Source organism: Lupinus angustifolius, chromosome LG08, assembly GCF_001865875.1.
Source record: "Lupinus angustifolius cultivar Tanjil chromosome LG08, LupAngTanjil_v1.0, whole genome shotgun sequence".
NCBI classification, from domain to species: domain Eukaryota; kingdom Viridiplantae; phylum Streptophyta; class Magnoliopsida; order Fabales; family Fabaceae; genus Lupinus; species Lupinus angustifolius.
In genome coordinates, this window is record NC_032016.1 from 4,567,107 (window position 1) to 4,593,478 (window position 26,372).

At 32.1% G+C, this 26,372-nt stretch overlaps 3 protein-coding genes across 7 annotated transcripts; all 3 read left to right on the plus strand.

Annotated features, from left to right (window-relative positions):
- Positions 2,996-6,002, plus strand: LOC109353450 (ER membrane protein complex subunit 3-like). 3 transcript variants are annotated; one of them, XM_019595731.1, is made up of 9 exons: positions 2,996-3,081; positions 3,316-3,478; positions 3,580-3,673; positions 4,069-4,188; positions 4,317-4,365; positions 4,631-4,730; positions 4,830-4,891; positions 5,043-5,107; positions 5,693-5,815. In XM_019595731.1, the coding sequence occupies exons 2-9, from the start codon at positions 3,327-3,329 to the stop codon at positions 5,795-5,797; spliced, it is 747 nt and encodes a 248-aa protein (XP_019451276.1). In that variant the 5' UTR covers positions 2,996-3,081; positions 3,316-3,326; the 3' UTR covers positions 5,798-5,815. The 3 variants fall into 3 exon arrangements, with proteins under 3 accessions (XP_019451276.1, XP_019451277.1, XP_019451278.1); XM_019595732.1 differs by having other exon boundaries at positions 3,045-3,081; positions 3,323-3,478; XM_019595733.1 differs by lacking the exon at positions 2,996-3,081 and having other exon boundaries at positions 3,242-3,478; positions 5,693-6,002.
- On the plus strand, positions 7,124-10,725 carry LOC109353713 (1-aminocyclopropane-1-carboxylate oxidase homolog 1-like). The gene is made up of 3 exons (XM_019596074.1): positions 7,124-7,779; positions 9,295-9,616; positions 10,301-10,725. The coding sequence occupies exons 1-3, from the start codon at positions 7,220-7,222 to the stop codon at positions 10,547-10,549; spliced, it is 1,131 nt and encodes a 376-aa protein (XP_019451619.1). The 5' UTR covers positions 7,124-7,219; the 3' UTR covers positions 10,550-10,725.
- Positions 12,848-18,333, plus strand: LOC109355049 (serine/threonine-protein phosphatase PP1-like). Of its 3 annotated transcripts, none has more exons than XR_002108625.1 (4): positions 12,848-13,362; positions 15,792-16,351; positions 16,684-16,972; positions 17,080-17,331. XR_002108625.1 is itself a non-coding variant. In XM_019597958.1 (4 exons), exons 1-4 carry the CDS (start codon positions 13,188-13,190, stop codon positions 17,955-17,957), a joined length of 981 nt encoding a protein of 326 aa, XP_019453503.1. In that variant the 5' UTR covers positions 12,848-13,187; the 3' UTR covers positions 17,958-18,333. The 3 variants fall into 3 exon arrangements, 2 of the variants coding, with proteins under 2 accessions (XP_019453503.1, XP_019453502.1); XM_019597958.1 differs by lacking the exon at positions 17,080-17,331 and adding an exon at positions 17,934-18,333 and having other exon boundaries at positions 16,684-16,905; XM_019597957.1 differs by lacking the exon at positions 17,080-17,331 and adding an exon at positions 17,925-18,317 and having other exon boundaries at positions 12,849-13,362; positions 16,684-16,905.

Consider the following 26,372-nt stretch of genomic DNA (forward strand, 5'->3'; position numbering starts at 1 on the left):
TAAAATTTAACTTATTTAATATATATATATATATATATATATATAATTTAATATTATTGAATTTTTTTAACACATTTCTTATGTTTAATACAATAAATATAAATCTAATGTCTTGTTTTTTAGTTATGATGTGAAATCCATTTATATGATTTTTAACATAACTCTTGTTAAGAATCTCATTTTTATTGGATTCTTACTCTATAACCAATAGAATTTGGAGTTCATTATAATATATAAATCTTTAGACACTATCAAAAATATTATCATTTGTATGTTCTTTATCAATACTTTTATTATAAATTATTATATTAAATTTGGTTGTGTGGTGTTCTCTATTTTGGAAAAATTACATTGTCTTTCAGTTTTGTTGCAAAAGCTATTTTCTTTATTGTGTTTTTGTTGTCCAAGTTAAATCTAACTACCTACACAATTAGGAAAAGAAAAGTAAAATCTATATGGTTTAATGTTTTTTAATTTGATTTGATGATTATTTTTTTATTGGACTTAAAAGGATATTATACAAAATAAGAAAAATAATATAATATTTCACCGTATAACATTATTGTAATTTATAAATATTTGTGGTATAAATATTATTCTATTTTTTATTCAAAGTTCATAACATAATATTTATTATTTATTTGTTATTATAAGTTGTATTGTAAAATAAATTTTAGCTAAAGCTTATTACCAAGCCAAAAGTTTCAAAAGAAAGATTAAAAAAATAAGAAAAACGGGTAGTCCAAGCTTGCCTCATATAGCCGGCTGGACTAAAAAGCCCAGGAGCAATAAAAATGTCTTAAAATGATATGCAATTCCTATAATTTTTTTGGCTTTGGTGGGCTGGTTTTACTGAGCTGGCCCGTTTTGACTGCCCTAGTCTCGTCCTTCAACTTTCACTAGAAGAAAACCACCAATATTGACTCCTCCTTTGGCCACTACTTCGCCCGACCTGTTTAACCACTAAAATTGAAATTTCTACCATTTGCAATTTTACTTTATATACTATTGGATCTTCAAACATAAAAGAAATGAAATAATAAAAAAGAAAATAGAAATGTTAGAGAAAAATTACACGAAAATAATATCATATTTTCTTTAATACTTTATCATTTTTGGATCTTTTTTCGAGTTCAGGGATGGTATTTTTATTTTCAACCCCGTTGAGTTTGGGTTCGGGTTTTGAATTTTGAGTTCGGATTTAGGTATGTGCAAACCCGACTCTAACCCACCCGTTGCCATTCCTAATTGCCTCAATTCAAAAGCATCCACCAATGTTTTAGGAAAATTGGTGCTGTCCTAAAAACAAGTCGATCATATGTATTAATAAACAACAACAAAAATTAATAAAATGTTGGTTTATTAGTTTAAGGTCACATTATATTTCTAGAAAGTTAAAAAGTTTTAAATATTGGGAGTAATGTTCGTTGAGATACAACAAAAAGAAATAAAAAAAAAATTATTATACTGAATAAAAAGAAATGAAATAAATAAGTTGAAGAGAAAAGAAAAAAAATTGACATGTTATGAGTTATCTGAACAATGTCCACAAGTTAACCACATTCTCCAATAGGATTTCTTATAATCTCAACGAGTGCAGATCCTTTTTATTTCTTGATATCTGCTCCCTAGCAAAATCTTCTATGTTCCATTAGCTTCCGTTACTTTCTCTTTCTCAACAACACCACAGTCACTGTTCTTAGAATCACTCAACTATTTATGTTGTGTTAGTTGAGGGAGGATCTAAAGACAAGTGGGAGCAACAACTCCCTTCACATACATACTAAGATAAAAGGATTTTAACAACACCTTCCTTATGGTGTTTAAATGTAAAACCTGGTTTATAACTCTCAATCCTGGTTTGGATTCTAACAAGACTATTTATTTAATATTTATAATATAGTATTGTTGTGGATAACTCTATCTTATCAATTTAATGAGCATTATAAAACTAATTTTATTTTTAATAACTAACAACTCAAATTTAAGAATGACAAAAAAAAAATGTATATATTGATAATATAAAATCATTCATGTATAAATATTAATTAATTTTTCGAACAAATAATATAAATAAATGATTAACAATGTAATGATAGTGGATAAAAAAAATTATATTGACAATGTATGGGACAAAAACATTTTACATGATTAATTCACTAATATATTTTATCTGAACTGTTATTACAAATTTTCATCAATTAAGATAAACAATATAAGATTGTCTAATAAGATAGAAGATGAATTTTTTATTTAATTAGTAAATTTGATTCAATCATTGATTAATTTAAATCTTTTAAAAATGAAAAACACCTCTCTAAACAAAGGTACATATTTTATTGCTAATCATTGTTAGATATTATGTGAAACTTTAATATAACTATATGTATCTTTTGTATTTTATTATTAAGGAATGGACTTTAATTAAATTTCATTGCAACCAAATCGTTTTCAATATCCTATTGTAATGCTTGTGATGTGCATCAAATGCAATCCTTAGAAACGACTTTTACAATTATTATTAGTGTGCGACAGACTGACACCAAGTGTCTAGTTGAATGTCTGTTGGTCACATTCTTATTTTAAAGTATTAAGTAATTAATTTTTATATATTCGTAGAATTAAAATGTCTTTTTTATATTATATTTACTTTATATTATTTTTTTTGTTTTTATTAGAAAATATGCAACTTATAATTAATATGTTTGATGTGATTATATAGAATTATATGATTTTTTAAATTAAAAAATTGAAGGAAAAAATAGGAATATATAAATTATACCATGGTGGTGGTTACACCATGTTTTTTGCTTTATACATAGTATAAATTATTATTTATCTATTAATATATTTGTTACCTCCTTTGTTTTCCTTTAACCAATTGTTATACCAACATAAGTCGTTTTTTCCAATTAAAGAACATTTAACACAGTTAATTTATTTTTATGAATTACATGCAATTCAAAACCCTCGTAAAGTGAGTACTTCTTACGTTCATCATGTTCATGCATACAACTTTCAACTAACACCTTTTCTTCACTGATTTCCTTTCTCACAAACTAAATCAGATACTGCGACACGGTACATTCCTTTATCCCAATTTCAATTTCGATAGCCAAACCCAAAAATACTGAATTTTGAAGCTTTCCCCTAAAAGTTATTTGAATAATATTAAAAAATACAAATTATCTTTCAAAATACTTTGACATTCATTGTATTAATTTTATTTTTGTTTAAGAATTATCTATTTATCATGCATTGGAATCACTATCTGTTTATATTATACATATGTTAGTGCTTAATATTTGTATATAGGTGAAAGAACAATGGCAGATGATCTGGTGTTAGATACTGCAATCAGAAATTGGGTACTGATTCCTCTTTCTGTGGTTATGGTTCTCATTGGTGTGCTCCGTTATTTTGTTTCCAAGCTTATGCGATCTTCTCAAACTCCTGATGCCAAAATTGTTAAAGAAGGGTACTTTAAACTCTTACTCAATGGTTGATTATGTAGCTACTTGTATTTTTTTGCCCTTAATTTGATATTAGGAGGATTATATTTTGGTGATATTGATTCAGGCAAGTGATGCTTAGAGCTCGGAATTTACGTGCCGCGGCAAATTTTATTCCCTCAAAGGCCTTTCGCGAACGCAAAATTTATTTTTGCAATGAGGTTTGTTTGCTTAGTGTGTATTGTGGTTTTCAGAAGGTTTAAATGCGTGGTTCTTCATTGGGAGAAGTTTTAGTTTCATTTTATAGTATAATGGTGTTGGCAATTGGTTCAGCTACACGCCTTGTGAGATTTCCTTGTTGTCAAACCTGGTTTTGTGGGATCCTTTATTGGATTATTCATGAATAAGTTTCTGCAATGACAATCAGCTTGTGTTTCACTAGGTGGGGTCAGTTACATGAACTTTGTGTAGTGCCAAAGTTAAAATTTGACATTTTCACAGCAGCATTAAAAGTTATTAATTAATGACCATGACACGAGTTTTGTGTATTATATTAAATGATTATATATCCAACCAGTTCAACAGTGAACTAATTGTTTGTCTTCATTCATTGCAGGAAAATGGTCTTTTGTTTGTTCCAAAGGGACAAGCCACAAATCCACAAGCACAGATGTTCTCTGATCCAAACATGGCTGTGGATATGATGAAGAAAAATCTTTCCATGATCATCCCTCAGGTATTGAAATTAGAGTTTCACTGTACTTCGGCATAAGATTTTAGATCATTATCCCTTTGTGTTACATAATTTTTGCCAATATGAGGAGATGCCTTACTACCATTCTTATATTTTCCCTTTTTGGACAGACTCTTACCTTTGCTTGGGTGAACTTTTTCTTTTCTGGGTTCGTAGCAGGTAATTTTTTCAACCTATCCTCGTTGTTACTTCATGGTGGAGCAGAATATTTCTTCTTTGCATGATTTCATATTCTTCAACATGTCTCTGTTTATATTAATCACTTTAAAGTATCAAGCTGCTAGTCTTTTCTATTATTAATTATGCATCTGGTATTTGTATAAGCACACATATGTCTTGACTAATAGTAGTACCATCTGCTGGGCCTAGCCTTATATTCCCTACTTCTATTATTCCCCTGAAAAATGTTTAATATTCCCTGCAGCAAAAATACCCTTTCCACTGACGCAGAGGTTTAGATCGATGTTACAGAATGGGATAGACTTAAGCACGGTAGATGTTAGCTATGTCAGCAGTCGGTCTTGGTAAACTTCATTTTCATGGAACTTAAGATTTCCTCTGAATGTGTACCTCTCTATCTGTTTTAATGTGACTTTGATTTAATTGTCATGATTGCATTTCAGGTACTTCCTCAATCTATTTGGATTAAGAGGATTTTTTAGTCTCATATTGGGGGAAGAAAATGGTTAGTGACAGTTTGGAAATTTTAATTATCTCATCAATTTCATGAATTGGAGTTTTCACTACCTCTCAATACTTTGTCCATTTTCACTTCAAAGCTGTGATTTGGGTCGATACTAGGCAGAAGCTGTGATATGATGTTGTTTTTGATACAGCTGTAGATGATACACAACGTATGATGCAAATGGGTGGAGGTGGATTTGGATTTGATTCTTCAAAGGTACTGATTTTGTAGTTGTATTTCATGAATTTGATTATCAATATTTGCGCACATATAGGTCTAGTATGTACAATTAATTGACATTCAACATTTTATCACGTTGCTGATTGATTCTTGTACCCAAAAAAACATTGCTGATTGATCCTTGTACCCAAAAAAACATTGCTGATTGATCCCCCACCCACCACAACTTTTTCTCTCACCAGTCTACAAGGGAAAAAATGATCTTTTATTTCTAAGAGGTGCTTTGTATATATAATTTTTCACGGATGGCAGTATCGGGTTGAAATTTAGCACACCTCTTGAAAGAAAAACGCAATGTTGGTGCATTGCATCAAGTGTAATAGAAAAGGAAAGGGTAGTATTTTAAGAGGTTCTGGCTAAATTGTGGTGTAATCATTATTTTTTGGATGGTAAATATGAGTATGTGACAGATTCTTCATTTGTTCAAAGTTGAAACATGGGAGAGGAAAGGTGTAACTGCAACTCAATTGAACCCAAGTCCAGTGACTCCAGTCTTTGACAAAATAATCAACAATCTTACTGTTTTTCTTCTTCTTATTTATCCATAAATCTTGTTTTCAGGGTCTGAGTGTTGAGAAAGACAATCTTGACATAACCCAGCATGACTGGGCATTACCAAATTTTGAGCAGCGTGCCGAAGCTGTGTTAACGAAACTCCTCAGTTGAAAAATGTTATGGAGTAGGAACTTTAGTTGTTTGCATTAGCAGGACTAAGGAAGATTCTACCGTTGCTGTTGGAGTTTTTACCATCAGCTCTCAGGTCATGTTTAGACCATGAGGGTATTTTGAAGCTAAACCTTTTTCAATTTATCATTAGAAAACATTCTTCCTTTTTTGTTGAAACTAGAAATTAAAATTTCCCATCTTGCATATATCTTCATAGATTTCCTGTAACCATATGAAGCATTAATGCTTCCCATGAAATGTTGAGCCATATACTGCGTTTGAAGTCATATCCTATTTGTGAGTTTGTTTTCAATGCTCATAAACAGGCTGGGTGCACCAAATGCTGGGTGCCATTGACTTTAAAGGGAATACAAATGTTAAGGTGGATAAGTGCAAACTTCTAATTTACATACATTCTTTTCATTACTTTTGCTATGAAAACCCTAAGCTTCATAAACATACACTGATTCATCCTAAGACCTAAATGAACCAGTTTGTTTTGGTGGCTATGCAATGGTTCATTTTTTAAATTCATCTTTTCACCAATTGAATAATACTAGTAATAAGCAATCAATAACCCATGTGATAGCTCAATCAAATAATGTTGATTATTTGTATAGGTTAAAATTTTACATAAATAAGACCGAGTATTCTCTGGATTAGTGTAAGCAGTTAAAAGAAACTAATAATTATAGAGTTAAAGGACATAGGAAAAAAACAAAACAAAATAAATTTAATGTCAACAAAATTATTATATTTTTTTTGGGGACATGTTTTTTGATTGAGATCAATAAATAGGAAAGGAGTATGAAAAGTAGAATTCACTTTAAAAAAGCTATACAATATTGATTTATAGTGAAAGTAACCACCATACTCTGGCCCAAAGATTCCCTCATCATCCCACCAAATCCACTGACTTTGCTAGACATTTGTTTAATCTGTATTATCATCATTATTTTATCTGGTACATTCATTTCTATTATTTTTTTTACCCAAATCTCATTCACTAAATGCCACTGTCATACACAAAAAAAGAAGCTTAGAGTCGTTTTTTATTTAAATGAAGCAGAAGTTTAGTATCGTAGTAGGTAAAGTGAGAAAATAAAAGGTGTATTTGCCTATTTGGATTTAGTAATTATTATTTGAAACCTTTTAGGCATAGTGGTTAGAGTAAAATGTAAAATGCATTAATACCAATATTTTGGTACAAGATTTTAAATCGGGCTCGCATCCACTATTATACAATTTATATCTTAATCGTAATTGTGGTCACATTTGCATACAATTATTAATAAAGTAGTTTTGGAGTATCTGAAATTACAACACTAATCACTATTTACAACCTTGGTTTAGTACATAAATATACCTGACAATGTTTTCACTTATACTCAACAATTCTAAAACAAAACACAAAGTAGAAACATGGTTGATACACAAGTGCATCAGAATTCAACCAAATATGAATTGGATCAAAGTGATAGGAAACAAGAGCTGAAGGCTTTTGATGACACTAAAGCTGGTGTGAAAGGACTAGTTGATGCTGGTATATCTAAAATTCCTCACATTTTCATTTCATCTGTTGATGGAATCCAAAGCAAAAGATCATCATCATCCACTTCCACTGAGCTCCAAATCCCAGTGATAGACCTTCAACTTCAACAGTTGCAAGAAGTTGATTGTGTTGCAAGAAAAGATATCATTCACAAAGTTCAGGTAGCATCTGAAACCTGTGGATTTTTTCAGGTAGTGAACCATGGGATACCCAAAGAAATCCTTGATGAAATGATCGACGGAATTCGCAGATTTCATGAACTGCCATATGATGTGAAAAAGGAATATTATAGCCGTGATTTTGCAAGGAAAGTCAGATTCAACTGTAACTTTGATCTGTATCAGTCTAAAGCAGCAAATTGGAGAGATACTTTGTATTGTGTCATGGCTCCAGATTCTCCTAAGCCTGAAGAATTACCTACAATTTGCAGGTATCTGCTCAAATTTTGTTTTCTCTAGAAAGTTTTGAAAGATGAAAAGGAGGATAGGTTGAGAAAAAGAATACTCAAACTCTATTATAATCTTACTTATTTTGATTTCTTGGAGTTAGCTTTGCTCTTTTGCTCTTGACTTTTCTAGCACTTGTCTTCTTTTGGCTTGCATGCAAATGTTTTAGTACCTAAGTATTTATAGATTATGTAGGTACTTGTGATTAGCGCTGGAAAAGACCGAGTCGAACCAAGGCTCGGTTCGATTCGACTCGATAAAGATTTGTTTAGCTCAAAACTAGACTCGAATTCGATATGAGTTACTTTTTTAGCTTGAACTAGATTGGTTAAAGTTCACAAAATTTTCAGCTCAACTCGAATTGGTTCATTTGGACAACTCAAATAATTCATTTATTTTAAAAAAATACTTCACAAAGTTATATAAATATTACATTATTTATATATATCGAGCCAGTTCATTAACCAAATGAGTCGAACTACACCCGACTTAAGTTCAACTCGTTTATTTAACAAGTTCAATTTCCAGCCCAAGTTCGGCTCTTTTGGTTTATGAACCAAGTTTGTCGAGCTAAATAACGAGCCGAGTTTCAAACGAATGTCAAATTGGTTCGGTTTATTGCGAACCTTGTGATGCATGTGATACAATGGACTTAAGCATATGTATTGGAACTACAAGTCTTATTATACATGAACACTAAATACTTAGGCGAATGGGTCATGTTTTAACTTCCAACTTCCCCCTTAAACCTTTTTTAAAGGAAAAAACCGAGTCATTCAACACATTAAGAATATCATGTTGGAACATCCCTCCCAAATAGGATTGTAGAAAAACCATTCAAGAGAGTACAAGAACATGATGTTGGGAATATCCCTCCCAAAACAGGATTGTACTAAAACCAGTCAAGAGAGTACTATATGTGGGAAAAATAATCAAAACCAAATCCAAAGATCATGTTCCCTGTTTTCCAAAACATTCAAAGATGTTACAGATTCAAATGATAAGCACCGGTAACAAGCAATTAAATATCACCAATGAGCCCAAAGGTCATGTTTTCTAAAGCACCCTTGTTTGGCCAGAGCATCTGCAAAATTATTGTTTTCTCTGCCAATATGATTCACAGCCAAACAGTTAATTGTTCATGATTTTTAATCTCAAGTTTCCCAAGAACTCTATTTGCATAAGTCACTTACCGAATAAAATTCGCATCTCTATCATGCTTCACTTCAATGCCAATGTAATAGGCCATAAGTTCATTGTCGATCATCTCACGTTCTTGTTCCATTACCATCTTCAATTCTTCAAACATATTTAGATTATTGCCAGTGTAGATTACGTCATTTAAGCAGATATTTACATCTTTTTCTTCGGCATTTCCTTTGTCCTTGTATGCTAATTTCACATCAGTACCTTTAGCCCATTATGACCATTCCAAATATGAAATTTGACATGTCTGTAAATTAAATAAGTAATATGCATTATTCTTCATACTCTTACAGAGATATCACGATTCGTTACTCGAAGCATCTTCAGAGGCTCGGAGATATCCTATTGGAGTTGCTATCAGAGGCTTTGGGACTGAAACCCAAACATTTGGAAGAGATGGAGTGTGGTAAAGGGCATATGCTAGTGTCTCACTACTACCCAGCATGCCCAGAGCCTGACAAAACTATGGGAACAACCGAACATAGTGACCGTGATTTCATCACTATCCTTCTTCAAGATCACATTGGTGGCCTCCAAGTATTTTGCCAAAATCAGTGGGTTGATATCGAGCCCGTAGATGGAGCTTTAATCATTAATCTCGGAGACTTAATTCAGGCAAGTACTATTTTGCACCATAGCATGCATCCAAGGGCTGAACCAGCAATTTGTTTTTACAGACCAGACATTATTATAGTAATGATTAATACTTAAAACATGGTGAAAGCTCAAAGAGAGGAAGATAATTGAGAACAAAACTTAGTGAATATTCTCTTAATGTGATAAAAAATGAGAAAAGCTTATTACAAAGAGTGTACAATTGAACTTATATAGTAGCTGGCCTCTAACCAATATCCAACTAACTATAACCAAATTAACCGACTCAACTAGTATCTCTAATATTCTTGATCAACTTAAAATACACAATCATTGTAACAACTTTCTGCAACCATCATTTTTGTATCTAATATATATTGAACATTAACAAATTACCAACTTAAAATGCGTCAAATTACCATACTTGTTGACAATTATTTTTTTTGGGTATTAACAAGGGTATTCCCTCACCTTTTGGGCAAGGAACTAATATTTTTCAGGGTGCGTGTCTGCCCCTCCCAACAAGTGTCATTCTTAGGAATCGAACCCTTGACCTTTTGGTCATTCTGGGATCTAGCGAAGCCTTAAACCGTTAACAAGTATGAAAACAAGTATGAAAAGAAGCAAGCTGAATTATATTTCCAATCCTTGTTTAAGTACCAAGATGTGATCAAAAACTTAATTTGTTAATATTTGGTTTTGCAGGTCATCTCTAATGACAAATTCAAGAGTGCCAAGCACAGAGTTTTAGCAAACACTATTGGCCCAAGGATATCTGTGGCATGCTTCTTCAGCACAAATCTTTTTCCATCAAATAGAGTATATGGTCCTATTAAAGAATTGTTATCAGAAGAGAATCCTCCTCTTTACAAGGAAACAACTGCAAGGGATTTTGTTCTTTATTACAATTCTAAAGGGCTTGGCACCTCTTCACTTCAGGATTTTAGGCTTTGAAATGGTTGTATGCCTTGTACTTTGGTATCTCCAATGGCATGTCACTACATTCAGAATTGGGTATTGAAGAATATGTACTTATGGTGTGTTTGGAATGGGTAATGAAAGGTGTGAAAAAATTGTGATATGAGTTTTTCAATAAAACTAATTCATGAACTTAATATCTTAATCCAAAATCTGACACATCAAATTGTGTTGTTGGCTTAGTGCTGTTGGAGCTTTACCAACTATAGCAAAATATAACTAGATCATGCATGATGTTAGCTCTCTTTTACTCTTTACATCAGCTCTCCCTTTTTGCATTCCTATTGAAAATCATGTCTCTCTATTCCCTTTTTACATAGGAATTGTTTCCCAGTCTGAGTTGGTTTTTGGAGTGGGACGAACTTGGGAGAACTTTGGAAAACCCAACAAGCAAAGGGATTGGAAAAATTCTTTACTCGCTTGCATTCATATTCATTCTTTACTCTCTTGCATTCATATTCATTCTTATATTATACCATTATTTTTAATATACTTATCTATTTTGAAACATAGAGTAAATTTAAGTGAATTTTGTTTCTACTAACTAAGTTTTACTAACTGTATATTATATAGATAAAACATGTGATATTCATTTCGGAGATTTTTCGTGTTATGTCAGTCCAATAAGTATGGGTAGAGGGATATAAGCATAACTTAAATTATCAATGATATTCCTAATAATGTTTAATGTTAGTTAGTTTAGCCCAACTAGAAGGACTTTAGTGAATGACATCAACTACTCTCAATAATTAAAAATGTATTTCTCATTAGTAAAGGATTAAAGTGAGAAAACACATCTTATACCCAATAATTTGTGTTATTATATATATTATTAGTTCTAATTTGTTATAAAAATACTTAATTATTAAATTTTTAAATTTATTTACATTTTTTTCCAATCAAACATAATTGATCACAAATATTGGAATATCCGATACACCTTAAGGTGAAGGTAATTATAATATAAGAGGTTAAAATGTAATTTTCACTTATTTTTTTTTATCTAAAATGAAAAGTAACTATATTATTAGAATGAAAGTGAGAATTGACTTCTCATTAATTTATTCAAGGATCGCTTAGAAATATTTGTATTTTTTTAATCTTATGAAACATTTTGAAATTTAAAAAATTATTCATGAGAGTTCTTAATTACCAAAAAAAAATGAAATGATTTTTTAAATTATCAAATCATCACTTACTTATGATAATTGTTATTAATTCTTAACTAAAATAATAATAATTAATAAGAGGTCTAGTTTAAAATCTATGCATTATCAATGTAATTGTTTTTTACATTATTAGTCTATCATTAACTATTAATTTGTATTAATTTTATTATTTAAGAATAACTAATGAATAATCAATAATTAAAAAAAAAACATCACTTGCACTATAGTGTATCAAAGTTTTACACTATATTTGGTTGCATAGAAAACAAGAGGAAAGAAAAGTTGTGGAAATTTTCCACCTTTTGATTCCAAAATTAAATAGGGAGGAGGGAAAAAATATGCATGAGTCCCACAAAAAACTTTTCCTCCTTAAGTTGGGAAGAAAATAAAGGAATGAAGGAAAACCATCAAAAAATTTCAAATTTGTTTCATCGTGAATTGAAAAAACAATAATCTAGGTGAAAATAAATACAATGTAGTTAATTTTATTTTTGTTGTTTTTGAGCTCACAAATAAATAGTAATTATGTATGCTAAAAGATGAAGTGAAAAGAAAAAAGAAATATCATTACTTAAAGTTATCAACAAAGTAACAAATAATAAATAAATTAGAAAGACGAAACACAAATATGTAGAAGTGAGATGATTAAAAATATAAAAGTAATTATCGAATATCAATTATATTTTCTTCTAGACACACTATTGTGAAAAAATGTATGTAAAATATTAATGATTTTCTTTGAATTTTATAAACAAATATTGTTATTGAACTTAAATTATATATTACTTAAAAAATATTAATTAATATTATTAAAAATAAATTATTTAGTTATGTAATTTAAAAATTAGATATCTAGATATAATCAAAAGACTTTCCTCATTTAAAAATTAAATATTTACATAATTCAACATATTATATATAAATGTGTTTTTTTTTTCCTCTCACTTCCTTCCATTTTTAATCTTACCAAATAATAGAATTATTATCTTATTTTTTACTACTTTTTTTTATTCAATTCTCTTTTCTTCCACTTACTTTCCCTCTACTTTCATTCCAAAACCAAAACATAGCATTAGGTAACGTTAATAGTGTGGGAATGAAAAAATGAGTTATATTTGAAAAGATTGATTTAAGAGAGCAGCAATTACAATTTCATAGGTCAGAGGGAAGCAACTGCTTGCAACCCTAATCATTGATTCCGCTTCCTGTTATCATCAAACCAAACCAATTCACACTCTTCCCCTCAAATCAGTAAAACCCTTTCTTTTTCTTCAAAACGACACCACTCCATTTTCCCTCTCCTTCTTCGTCGTCGTTTCATCGACGAATGTTATCATTCACCCACTCCTTCAACACTTATTCATCTTTGTTCCATAACATTCTTCATAACACCATAATCATCGTTCAATCGAAGACGTTTTGACTTTTTTTGAGAGCGAAGAAAAATGGAGGAAACGCTATTGGATGACATAATCAATCGATTACTTGAAGTTCGTGGGCGTCCAGGGAAGCAAGTGCAGCTTTCTGAATCAGAGATCCGTCAGCTGTGTACTGTTTCTAGAGTCACTTTCTTGCAACAACCTAATTTGTTGGAGCTTGAAGCACCAATTAAGATTTGTGGTATATTTTCTTCTATTATCTTCATTTCCACTTTTTTCAACTGCTATTGTCATTTTTTTGTTTGCAATATATGGAATCACTGGCTTTGTAGTTTATTTGGGTAATTCGTTTTTTTTTGTGTCGTTTTCTTTCCAGAGCTTTCATTGTTGGGAGTTATTTAACTTATGTACAATATTGCGGTTGGTTAAATTTTTACTGTATAAATTGCATGCTACATTTTATTTACATGTTATCTTGTCCAATGGGTTGCTCGGTGTTTTAAATTGTAGTTGCTGTCGTGATTGTGGTCATCTGATACGGTTGCGTTGTGGCTCGATGCGACCACATCATTGTGATTCGGTGTCACACTACAATTGCGACAGTCACCGCAATATTGCGGTTGCATTACGTGACGTGGTCCGCAATTTGAATCACTGAGGTTGCTCATTGGAGGTTTTATACAAGGGGAAGGGGAGAAGGGAATGGTAAATGGCCGGCATGCACTTCTAGGGTTTGAACCCCGTCACCCACACTTCATAGTCTTTGATTTAACCAACTGAACATACTCCTAGGCTTGTTTAAATTTTTTTAATAACAAAATCAATTATGACCTTTATATGTTTATTTGGTTGGGCTTTACCAAAAACATTTATCTGAAAAGTCAAGCTAAAATTTAGCTTTTAGTTGAATTTGAGTTTTTTAGCTTCTCTCATAAAAATGTTTATGCCAAAATTATTTTTGAACAGTAGTTTTGTGGAATACTAAACAAACAGGCTTAAGATGTATGGTTTGTCCAATTTCAGTTCTAAAAACCTATTAACAGAAATGCTATGTTAGCTTATTTGTAATGGGAAATATATGGATGAAAGTTCATGCACAAATTGGAAGTTTGAAACCGGTGTTTGTAAATGTTGTGTGGGCAGAGCATGTTGCCAGCTTATAATGTGAGTCAAAATCTGTTGACCTTCATACTTCAGTCTGCCTTAACTGGGGCATGAAATTGTATGTCTCACCTTTGTGCCCCTCTACGTGCCATAGTGTTATGACTTGTGATTGGTCAAAAAATAACTTCTTAAAATTTCGATTAAATTTATTGTATTTCATCCAATCACAGCACTCTAGCGCATGGAGTGGCACAAATTGTGGAGCAACATATTTGGCCTCCTTAACCAGACACTGTTGTAGCAGCCACTCTCATCTCTGTTGAAACCTTGCTGACCTTTCTTCCTTTTCTTACTTTTTATAAATCAAAATCAAATGACTCTGCTTCCTCTGTGAAACACTTCATTGTGTCAAGTATCACAGACTATGTATTCAACATGTCACTGGCAACATGTGTTAGGCCTTTCAAATGAGCATGGTGCTTGCCCACTTCTAAATTTCAAGGCTTGGCTTAAGCCCCCTTGTTATGTTTTGTCATTGATTGAAACATTAATCTAATAACTAATATAACAGGAAATAAATAGTTGTTGGGTCATTGAAGTCATAGAACTATTATCTGGGAATTTTAAAGGTAGTTGCAACATTTCAAACCTTTCATTATGTTATTTATTTATTTTTTGGATCAAATTCTATTATTCAGTGTGGAGATTTGTTTTTTAAGCTATAGTGTAGTTGGAAGATTTGTTTTTAACCAGAATAACTTGATTTGGTCTCGGCTGATATGTAATTCTTTTCTCTTTTAAGTTCTGGTTTCCTGCCATACAGGCTCAATTATATGATGGCAAGTTGTTAGGTGACTTAAAAGACCTTCAACTTAAGTTCTAGTTCCAGAATTTTGTGCTTGGGTTAGTTTATTACTGTATTTAGGATTTGGAGTGTTCAAGCTAACTAATGAGTCCTGCGAATTTTAGCATGTTAGAAGTTTTTTCCATTATATAGAATGCTTGAAATTTCCTACAGTCTTCTCCAGCAGTGTCTTGTGGATAATAAAGTGAAGGTTGTCTATGTGAAGCTGTTTCAAGTATCCTATATGTAAAACTGCGAAGAGTAAAAATATGTATTTCCTTGCCCTTGTGGGAAACTTGTCTTTAAAACATGTTGTATCATAAACCTTGCTTTTGTTGTTCCGAGTTGCCAACTTTACTGTTTCAACTATTGTATTTCTAGTGGTAAAATTTTCGTTCATGTTGGTAAAGTTATCCATCCTATAACCAGTTAAGAAGTATTTGGTGATTGGAGTTTATATATTTATGAACTCAAATGATATTCTGCTTGAGTAGTTATTTGAAATGGACAAAACTTCAACGGATGTGCAAGTAAAATGTTGCTTGTGTGTGATGCATCTGTCACGTCTGGCTTGACATTGTTTTGCATAAGTTATAAGGAACATCAATTGTGTAGACATAGTCCATCTATTGTACTCCTTAGTATTATCATTACAACCACATATTAACGCTTATATTTTCTTTGTGCAATGATTTCTCAATATCCTTTTGTTGGTCTTTCAGGTGACATACATGGTCAATATTCTGATCTCTTAAGGCTTTTTGAGTATGGTGGATTACCTCCTGAGGCCAACTACTTGTTTTTGGGGGATTACGTGGATAGAGGGAAGCAGAGTTTAGAAACAATATGCCTCCTCCTTGCTTATAAAATAAAGTATCCTGAGAACTTTTTTATTTTGAGGGGAAACCATGAGTGTGCTTCTATAAACCGCATATACGGATTTTATGACGAGTGTAAAAGAAGGTTCAATGTAAGGTTATGGAAGACTTTTACAGACTGTTTCAATTGCCTGCCCGTGGCAGCCCTCATTGATGAAAAGATCTTGTGTATGCATGGTGGACTTTCTCCTGACTTGGCTAATTTGGATCTGATTAGAAATCTTCAGCGTCCCACTGATGTGCCTGATACAGGTTTGCTCTGCGACCTCCTTTGGTCAGACCCAAACAAAGATGTCCAAGGTTGGGGAATGAGTGACAGGGGAGTTTCATATACATTTGGTGCTGATAAGGTCTCAGAGTTTCTTGAGAAACATGATTTGGATCTTGTTTGTCGCGCTCATCAGGTTAAACTCCAACCCATGGTGCTCAATGTGTTAACAGCTCTTCTGGTTGACTTTGTATCCCCATTTCTATGACTAAAATGACTATGAAATATATTTCCAGAAATCCTAATCTATCATTTCAGGATTATTACAGTTCCTTGAGCTTGGAATTACTGTTTGCCATGTCAATGTTACACAAAATTTATGTATTGAGTCTATACATCTACTGCCAAATGCCATTCATAGCTTATGGTGCTTCGTTCTATTTATTCCTCTATTTAGATGGAAGGAGAGTAATTATTAATCGGCTGTGCTATTCAATTTAAAATTGGTGTTCAATGTTTTCTGCCCAGGTGGTGGAGGATGGATATGAGTTCTTTGCCAACCGACAGCTTGTAACAATATTTTCGGCGCCTAATTATTGTGGGGAGTTTGACAATGCTGGGGCTATGATGAGTGTTGATGAGACACTAATGTGCTCTTTCCAAATATTAAAGCCAGCTGATAAAAGGGCAAAGTTCAATTACGGAAGCACAACCACTTCTAGGCCTGGAAGCTCTCCGGCAGTTGTAAAGGTAGGATGATAGTTTAATATTTGCTTATGCTATACGTACACTAAAACTGTAGCTACATATGCTATGTGTGTGAGATATACATAGATATTTGTGAAGTTCAATCTTAATAGTGAATTGGCAATTTTGTGCAAACTGATTAGTCTTGGTATCTGGGCAACACTTAATTCGTGAATGTGCTACAGGGAATATAGGTTATAGTTAAATAAGTGCATAGTCCCCAAGGTTTCTTGCGACTGCCTTCTCAATTTAATACTTGAAATAGGTGCTTATTCTGATTACACAACTGTTGAGATCTGTGGACATCAATTAGAGGATTTTCCTCAATAGTATTTATTGTAATTGGTTAAGATTAGGGAATCATATCATATAGTTATGACTCTGATTGTAATCTCCCAAAGTTTAGGGATTTATGTATGTATTCTGACACTATAAATAGAGGCTGAGTGCCCAAACTACTTGAGCCAAATAGAAATATAATTCATCCTTTTCAAGTACGACATTTGGAGATAAAGTGCTAGACTGTTTCCTAGGTTTTTTCTTGTTCTTGCAGTCCTTGACCGTTTCTTATTTTATTTATTTTTTGTTCTCACAGCCCTTCACTGGTTCCTAGTTTTTCGTGGGGTTTCTATAGGTTCAGTCATTTTCAGAATAATTATCATTGTTGGAATTATCTTAATTAATATTTGTGAATTATGCTAGAAAACATTAGTAAATAAACTACATTGCACAAAGCTGTTAAACCAAAAAAACACTGCCACAACCAAACCCGTTGGATGAATCAACGGGTTCAAATAGTCTGCATCACGATGATTATTAATGTTGCATTTTTTTTGGGTGTGAAAAGTTTGTGTTACATAGCAGAGTTTCCAGCCTTTTCTGAATTTATTATAAGTTAGGCCAATCTACCACATTAACACTTGGCTATTAGCATCACTAGTATTCATGTTTTCTATTTTCTGTTCACACTTAATGCTCTTGACAAGTATAATCTAAATTTTCTCCTTCTCACTGCCTTGCAGCCCTTGCAGTCCTTCCTGGGTACAAATGCATGAAATTAATTTTGGTGATAGGGGGTTTCTGCCACAACAGGTTAGCTTGGTCTTGAAGCTGTAATAGTGCAAGAAAAGGGAAGTTGGGTTCCATCTAGTCTTCTATGATATTTCGGAATTGTAAAAACAAAGGGAAACACCATCATGAACTACCTACCATTGTTTTTTAACTGGTACAAATTTGCATTTCGAGATGGAGAGACATATTTATCTCCATGTTTTCATCGTAGGTTAATACATGCCAAATCTTGTTTCGAGTTGTAAGCTTCTCAAGCATTAATGGATGCATCTGCATTTGTTGCTGAAAATTCTTTTAAATTGATCATAAGATTGGCATATCAATGCAGTTGAGACTGGTAAAAAGAGACATGATTTAATCTTCGTTGATGCTTTGTTTTGATATATTGCTTTGCCATAACAATTGGACACAGTGGAGAATAAAAAAGAGAGGACATAGTTGAGATTGAGGGTATGCATTCTGGTTAAACTTGCAAGGAGCTGACTTGCACAGCTAAACTTGACACTGTTAATTGGGTCTTCCTTGTATTAGTAGTTCGTTAATTTCCTTATCATAATGATTTTTGTCCTTAGGGTGGTGGGAAATGTTAAGTTAAGGAGTACCTAAGAGGAGTTTGGCCCTATCATCTTCCTATGCTACAAGGTCGACTCATTTCAATTATTTAGGCATCAAATTGTTATCTAATGACTCATTAGTGTTTTCAAAGTAGCTATTTTTGTACCCAAAAAAGTAGCTATTTTCATACCAACAAGGCATTGAGTTAGTGGTATGAGGTTCAATTAGATTCTCAAAAAAATCAAAAGATAAGAGTTTTATTCCTAGGAGCAATCCATGTTTTTGTGAGATAGTCATGCATCCCGAAATGGATTGAGTTCTTACACAGAGCGAGGATATACCATTGGTTGAACAAAAAGAAGTAGCTCTTCATGGTTACTTTGGTATAACTAAAAAATGTTACTATATTAGAGATTACTAGAGTTGCGCAACAATGCCTGATGGTTTAGTAGGCCGTACGCCTGTTGGGCTTATCCCCTTAAATAGGTTCAGGGATCATTGCATCCTCAACTCTTAGACTTAAGTGAATCTTAGATAGAATGTTACCTTAAGAGTTAAGACTTGAGTTAGTGAGTCTTACAATGGATGATTGTCTACTCATACATCACTAATTTCTATTTCAAATGTTTTAGTAATCATGTAATAGTCTTAACAATGTGGAGTAATTTCCTAAGTTTTAAATTGAATATTACTGATTTAAAAGATGATATTACAAAATCTTAAGAATATTAAGAATCATAGGGATGTGGATGCCCTTAGTTAAAAGTCTCATATAAAGAAAACAATTATGATTGCTGCACATTATGTTAGTGTATCTATACCCATAAGATGTTAAGACTAAAGATTTTGTCACACTATGTTTTTATTCACCTGGACTCAATTTAAGACTTTTAAACTTTAGCCTGTATTGCTAAGATAATATTTTATAAAACTTTTAAATAAAATATTATAAATATAAATTAGTGATGTAGTGTCAGGACTGGAAACCAAATTTGATAAGCTTCATTATATTCTTGAGTAAACGTCTGAAAATGAATTACTTAACATATGACTTATTGTCGTGTTGCATCAAGAACAACCACATCTCCAATACTCTCAATTAAGAATATAATTGTCTTAAGATTTAAGTCTCTATCTAATACTCTCTTAAAATTAGGGGACATGTGAAGGGCCACTCTTTAAAATTGGATCGGTCATTAACTTACTCTAAAATTGGTTTTTCAAATCAGTAATCAATATATGATGTTGATTTCGTGGTGGAATGTCTTACTAAAATAAGTTAAAAAGTCAAAATTTTGATTCTTACGAGAAATACTTGTGATAAAGACAATTATACTATCCGAAAGTGATTAGTTTAGGATAATCTTGATTGTAACCAAAAAAAATTATTAAGTAAAATACTAAACATAGTCCTACTATGTATTCTTTTAATTACTAATATATCAAATTGTTAGAAAATGTTGTAAGACAAACTTAACTGCTCATATTATAATATTTCTTGAAAGCTAAAGTGGGTAATTCATTTTAAAATACTAAACGATGGTTCTGAACTCCGAAGCCCATGATTTCTGTATTTTTATTTATCTTATGAGAATAGCTGTAACTTATGCTGGTGCTTTTTGGTGATCACACATGTAATTCAGGTGTGATATATATGAATAAAAAAAATACTAGTATAGTTTTCTGTTATAGATTGAGAATAAAGGAGCAAAAACATTAAATTATACCACCTATATAATAAATTAGAAATGATTTAAAGCATAAGCTGAAGTAGGATTCCTTGTCTGTCCACGATGTGTCACTTAATAATATTTTTATGTAGACTCAGTTAGTGATTCCTTGTCTTATCAAGTATGTTAGGTTTTATATCTAATATTTTTTTATACTTTTTTCTATTTCTTCATCTTTTCTTTAAGGCTTCGGAACTGTTTTTGTTTTTTTATAGTCCTGGATTTTCTCTCGATTGAAGTTATACTTGGCAAATACTACATCTGATTTTTTTTATAAGAATCTTTTTGTTTTTGTTTGGTTCTAATTATATGATAGTTTTTTATGTTTTATGTATGACAAATCAATTTGTTACAAAAATATCATTTTATAATGAGAAATTAATTTAATTCCATTAATAAGATAAGCATTGAAAGTGCAATATAATTATTCATATAAAAAGGACAATTAGCATCTTTCAATAAACCTGCTCATGAAGCAGGGATCATCTTACTTTTACATTAATTTTAGGCTAAAAATATTATTATAAACATAAATAGAATATAGTTATTATTTCATTTAGTTTTTTTGTCTTGTTTTTTTCCACATTATTTTTTCTCCTTTAAGGGAGAGAAGTCCTACTCATCATGATAATGACTTATATTGACGGGTAGTTAGTGAGACTAACTTGAGCAGCATACCTCTATTCTCAAGTACCAGTCAAACCTAAGATGTCGATAAACCTGAATGTTAAACATTATTGAATTTTGAGGGACCCTCCCCTTGTGAATACTCTAGACAAAGAAACAATGTATTAATGATTCTATCCACTTTAGTTGGATAATCCAATGGATGCATATTTTTTTGTATCGAAGAATACCAAACTTTAGAAATATTAATGTGTCAGTTGCCACATGGGTAGGACCATGCTTAGTAGGTGGGACATGTGGCGGGTAATGGGTTAACCATTTGGCAGTAATCGACCCAAGGAAGCATTTGTTTTTTGGGTTATGTATTGTAAATTTGAGTTGCGTTATCATGTTTTCCACTAATTTTGTTCTAGAGGAATCTTTACTTGCACGTAAGATTCATTCAGTAATGGTATATATGAGCACATGCAAGTTCTTTAAATATGATATCGAGGGTTTAGTTCATACCTTTTGTATAGAAAATACGTTGTTGTTGAAGATGAAATTTACTTTGATAATCTCTACCATAGTTTCAAAAGAAATTAATCTTGGGTTGTGAGAATGCATAGTTATTTACTAGCATATTTGATTAAAAGTAAATTATTGTTAAGCATAGTAAGTATATAGGAGTGTCAAATTGAGTATTAATAATAGTGTGTGAAGTTTGAAGAGTCTAAGAGGAGTTTTTGATGAAGACGGAGTTAAGATCCTATCTATTAATGAAGAGACAAGTGATTACTTTTACACTTACAAATATAGGTAAAAATGGTATATCATTGTATTTTGAGGATAAAAATGTCAATCATATTACATTTTTCTCTTGTTTTGGGTGTATTTGCCTCTCTATCAGTGGAAAGGATCTCAACTCAAGAAGAAGAGTTAATATACTTTTCATTAATCAAAAGACAAATGGTTCAAAAAAATAAAGGGAGATACAACTTTTAATGACATATTTATCCTTTTAGTTATAATGAAATTGTACTTTTATCATTAAAAATAAAGAAATAAACATACATTTGTCTCTCTATTAATGAAAAAAATATGTATTTGAAGAAGAAATACTAAAATCATCTAAAATGGGTTGAAATGATCTTCGATATTAGAGAATCCAATAGATATGTTAACATATGTGATAAAAATCTAATAATACAAATATTTATTAATTTTAAATTATACAGAAAATTAATAATTTTCTTTCTCCAACTATCCAATACAAAGGTCCGTTAGCTTAGCACATCTAAAATGGGGTTAAGATGCACAAATAAAAACAAGAAGATGAAATTGTAGGACCCATATAGCACAAATCATCACTTATAGCTGGCAAGCATCTTAATGAAGTAATGGATGTAGTGGCATTGAGGACATGACTCACATGCATAGTGACATGGAATGGGCCATAAGGCTCAACTACCCGTACGGGTTAAGTTCAAAACTGAAACATACGACATAACATATGCACATGCTTCGCTTGCTCGCATTCCCATGATGCAGATACACCGAACCATGTGATAAGGACTCTAAACTATACACTAAAGATAGCTTATCACCATGTCATTCGTAACCACCACATTCTTCATTCGTTCATATCATATCATTTCTTTTTCTTTTTTTATACAACACTCCACATTAATTTTTAATTCCTCTTTTTGTTCTAGTAATAATAAATATAATATTATAGTCCATATTTTTAGTGTCTTTTAAGGCTGGATCTAGGAGGTGACTTGTTCCTACGAAATGCGCATCACAACTATTCCTTTTCTTTTTAGTTTTTTATTATATAGCTTTTATGGCACCATTCATTTTATAGTTGTGTATTTGATTGAAAAGGTAAAAAATATTCACAGTGGTATTTTTATCTCTATTTATAATTTGGATTTATGATATGTTTGAAGTGTCTATACTACACTGTATTGATTATTATCAAGTTTGTTTATTATAATATGTGCGTGCTAGTTAATTTACATGTACTTATAAGTCATGCTTTTTAGTCTTGCCCCCTTTTAATAAAATCCTAGCCCTGCTCTAGAAAAAATTGTAATGAATATATTTATTTATATTAAATTTATGTAAATCTTTCTATCGTAATAATTATAATCATTAACTTTTCACTCATCGTATCTCTACTAAGATAAGGGCAGAAGTGTAAAAATTGCCATTAATCTCATCGTGATTTTCTGAAAAAACGGTTTATTAATTAGAAATATTTAAAAAACACTTAAAATTAAAGCGACGAAGTAGCATTATGGACCTAGCAAATCCCATGTTGTTAGTGTGTTGATTAATGAATTTAGTTGAACTATTGAATTTCCATAATAATTAAGAAAGTAAGTGAAAAATTATTTATAATAACTTGGACATTGTTATTTTATGAGTTAACTTTTTGGGTATAGTTATATCGAAATATTTTAATATGATGTTAGAGTCGACCCATTCATATACTCATATGTTCAATACAAGTATGCAAATTCTACATGATATGATGTTTAGTTCTAAACATGATGGTGTATTAAAGTCTTACGTTCAATACTAATAATAATAACTTCAATAGTCCTCTATTTGTCTATGAAATAACCGTTGGGAAATTCAGAACCAATTTCCCTCCCAGTGTGATGCAAAATGGGCAATTGCGGAAGCGACAAGTAAATAAAGAAAATAGATAAGAGTAGAAGAATAACACCAAAAATTTTAACGTGGAAAAACCTCCTCAATGTGAGAAGGAAACCACCACGGGACCTAGTCTAGAAATTATCTCTACTATAGAAAGTAGGATTACAATATTTGACTCTCTCTTACAAAGAAGATAACACTCAGTCTCACCCAAGAGGATGGAAATACAAACTCTCTAGTATCTCACCAGAATACAAATCTCACACTATGTGGATGTAAACTCTCTCATTTTCTCTCTATTTTGTTTTTCTCACTTGCTTGATATAACTCTTCCTTACAAGTCCCATATATATATATAGTGAAGGGGATGAAGGCTTCATCATAAAGACATATTGGAGGATTAATTGTTGTCATACTTTTCAAGACACTTTGAAAAGTGTTACTTCAACTTTCTAAGTTAGACTTCATAATTCTCAAGACTCAATGAATAATTTCCAGACCTTAGAATAACCATCATTGAATTATTCAATGGTTCATCTACCAAGATTCATTGGTCTTGCTTCCACATCAATTAGAAGGATTTCCAACAAATCTCCTCATTCCTGAATTAATTGATGGGTATCACCAGTCCTGCACTTATGCAACAGCCTGTTAGCTTCTTGAGTGAATTTGTCTTAGTCATCATGTCACATCAGTTATCATCTGCATGAATTTTCTCTAGCTGCAACTCACCATCCTCCAAAGCATTTCGTATCCAATGATAACGATAATCAATGTGCTTTGTCCGAGAATGAAACGTAGGATTCTTAGCTAGGTGAATTGCACTTTAGTTATCACAGTGCAAAACATGTCTATCTTGAACATGACCAAACTCATGCAAGATGTTTTTCATAAATTTTATCTCCTTGCCAGCTTCAGATGCTGCAATATATTCTACTTCAGTTGTTGATAATGCAACACATCTTTGTAACTTGGATTGCCAAGATACAGCTCCCCCTGCAAAAGTAGTTAGATAAGCTGATGCGGATTTTCTGGAATCTACATCTCTAGCCATGTCAGCATCTATGTATCCAACTAACATAGGATCTTCATTACCAAAGCATAAACATCTTTTGGTAGTTCCCCTCAGATATCTCAATATCCACTTTACTACATTCCAATGATCTTTGCCGGGATTGGATAAGAATCGACTCACAACTCCAACTGCGTGGGCAATATCTGGTCTTGTACAAATCATAGCATACATTAGGCTTTCTACCAAAGAGGAATAAGACATTATACTCATTTCTTTCCTTTCTTCATCACTAGTTGGACATTGCATTGTTGTTAACTTGAAATGTCCACCAAATGGAACACTAACATGCTTTGCCTTATCCATTTTGAATCTCTTGAGAACTTTCTCAATATACTTCTCCTTTGATAGCCATAACAACTTCTTGAAATGATATTCCTTATTCCAAGGATCTGTTTTGCAGGACTCAAGTCTTTCATAGCAAAAGACTTGCTTAAAGCATTCTTCAAACTACAAATTTGGTCTTGTCATGCCCAATGATTAACATATCATCAACATATAATAGCATGATAATAAAGTTTCCATATTCATACCTTTTGATGAATACACAATGATAACTATTTGTCTTCTTGAAACTGTATTTGGTCATGAAGGATTCAAACTAATTGTACCACGATCTAGGGGCTTGCTTCAGACCATATAAACTCTTATTCATATGACACACTAAGTGTTCCTTGCATGGTTCTTCATAACCTTATGGTTGATCCATATAGATTTATTCTTTGATGTTTCCGTGTAAGAAAGTTGTTTTGACATCAAGTTGTTCAACTTCTAAGTCTAGGCTAGCTGCTAGACCCAATGCTACTCTTATAGAGGAATACTTCACCACTGGTGAGAATATCTCATCAAAATCAACTTCTTTCTTCTGAATGCATCCTTTCATAACAATCCGAGCTTTGTACCTTGGTCTTGAGCTTCCTTCTTCCACTTTAAGCCTATAAACTCATTTGTTTTTGAAGGCTTTTCTTCTTTTGGGCAACTCCACCAGATCATAAGTGTGGTTCTCATATAACGAGTTCATCTCATCTTCCATGGCTTTAATCCATTCTTCTTTATCAGATGTATGTATAGCTTCTGAGAAGTCTTCAGGTTCACCATTATATGTCAATGTGATATAATCTTCTTCAGGATACTTTAAAGAAGGTATCCCGCCTCTTCCGGAGCGCCTCAGTTCAACTTGCATCTGATGTTCTACTAGCTAGGGTTCTTAGTGCATTTGTGTGTCTACCACCATTTTATCATTATCTAAATCTTCATTAATCTGGTCAAGTTCTGTGTGAGCAGGATCTATCTGTTGGTCTATCTGTTCTGGATCTATATGATGATCAGAATCTGTTTGTTGAGGAATCTCTCCCCCGAATCAATGCGAACTTTGGACTTGCGCTGGCTTTTCTTATGAACATTTTTGATCGTTTGATCCTTAAAGAACACAACATCTCTTCTTCTCACAATTTTCTTGTTTATCGGATCCTATAGTTTGTACCCAAATTCATCTTTTGGAGACCCAAGGTCAACACACTCCTTGGTCTTAGCATCCAACTTCTTTCTCTCATCTTTTGGAATGTGAATGAAGGTTCTGCATCCGAATACTCTCAGGTGGTTGAATGATGTCTTCTTCTTGTACCATACTTCTTCTAGAATTTCTTCGTTCAAGGGTCTTGAAGGTGTTCGATTTATGAGATCCAATACAGTCTTCACTGCTTCATCCCAAAAAGACTTGGGGAGATTGGCATCTTGCAACATTCATCTTATCTTCTCTTCAATTGCGT

Coding starts and splice junctions, on each gene's coding strand:
- LOC109353450 (XM_019595731.1), top strand. CDS start 3,327: ATGGCAGATGATCTGGTGTTAGATACTGCAATCAGAAATTGGGTACTG. Junction 3,674..4,068: donor AAATTTATTTTTGCAATGAG/GTTTGTTTGCTT, acceptor CATTCATTGCAG/GAAAATGGTCTTTTGTTTGT. Junction 4,892..5,042: donor CATATTGGGGGAAGAAAATG/GTTAGTGACAGT, acceptor TTTTTGATACAG/CTGTAGATGATACACAACGT.
- LOC109355049 (XM_019597957.1), top strand. CDS start 13,188: ATGGAGGAAACGCTATTGGATGACATAATCAATCGATTACTTGAAGTT. Junction 13,363..15,791: donor AGCACCAATTAAGATTTGTG/GTATATTTTCTT, acceptor TTGGTCTTTCAG/GTGACATACATGGTCAATAT. Junction 16,352..16,683: donor TTGTTTGTCGCGCTCATCAG/GTTAAACTCCAA, acceptor TTTTCTGCCCAG/GTGGTGGAGGATGGATATGA.
- LOC109353713 (XM_019596074.1), top strand. CDS start 7,220: ATGGTTGATACACAAGTGCATCAGAATTCAACCAAATATGAATTGGAT. Junction 7,780..9,294: donor GAATTACCTACAATTTGCAG/GTATCTGCTCAA, acceptor ATACTCTTACAG/AGATATCACGATTCGTTACT. Junction 9,617..10,300: donor ATCTCGGAGACTTAATTCAG/GCAAGTACTATT, acceptor TTGGTTTTGCAG/GTCATCTCTAATGACAAATT.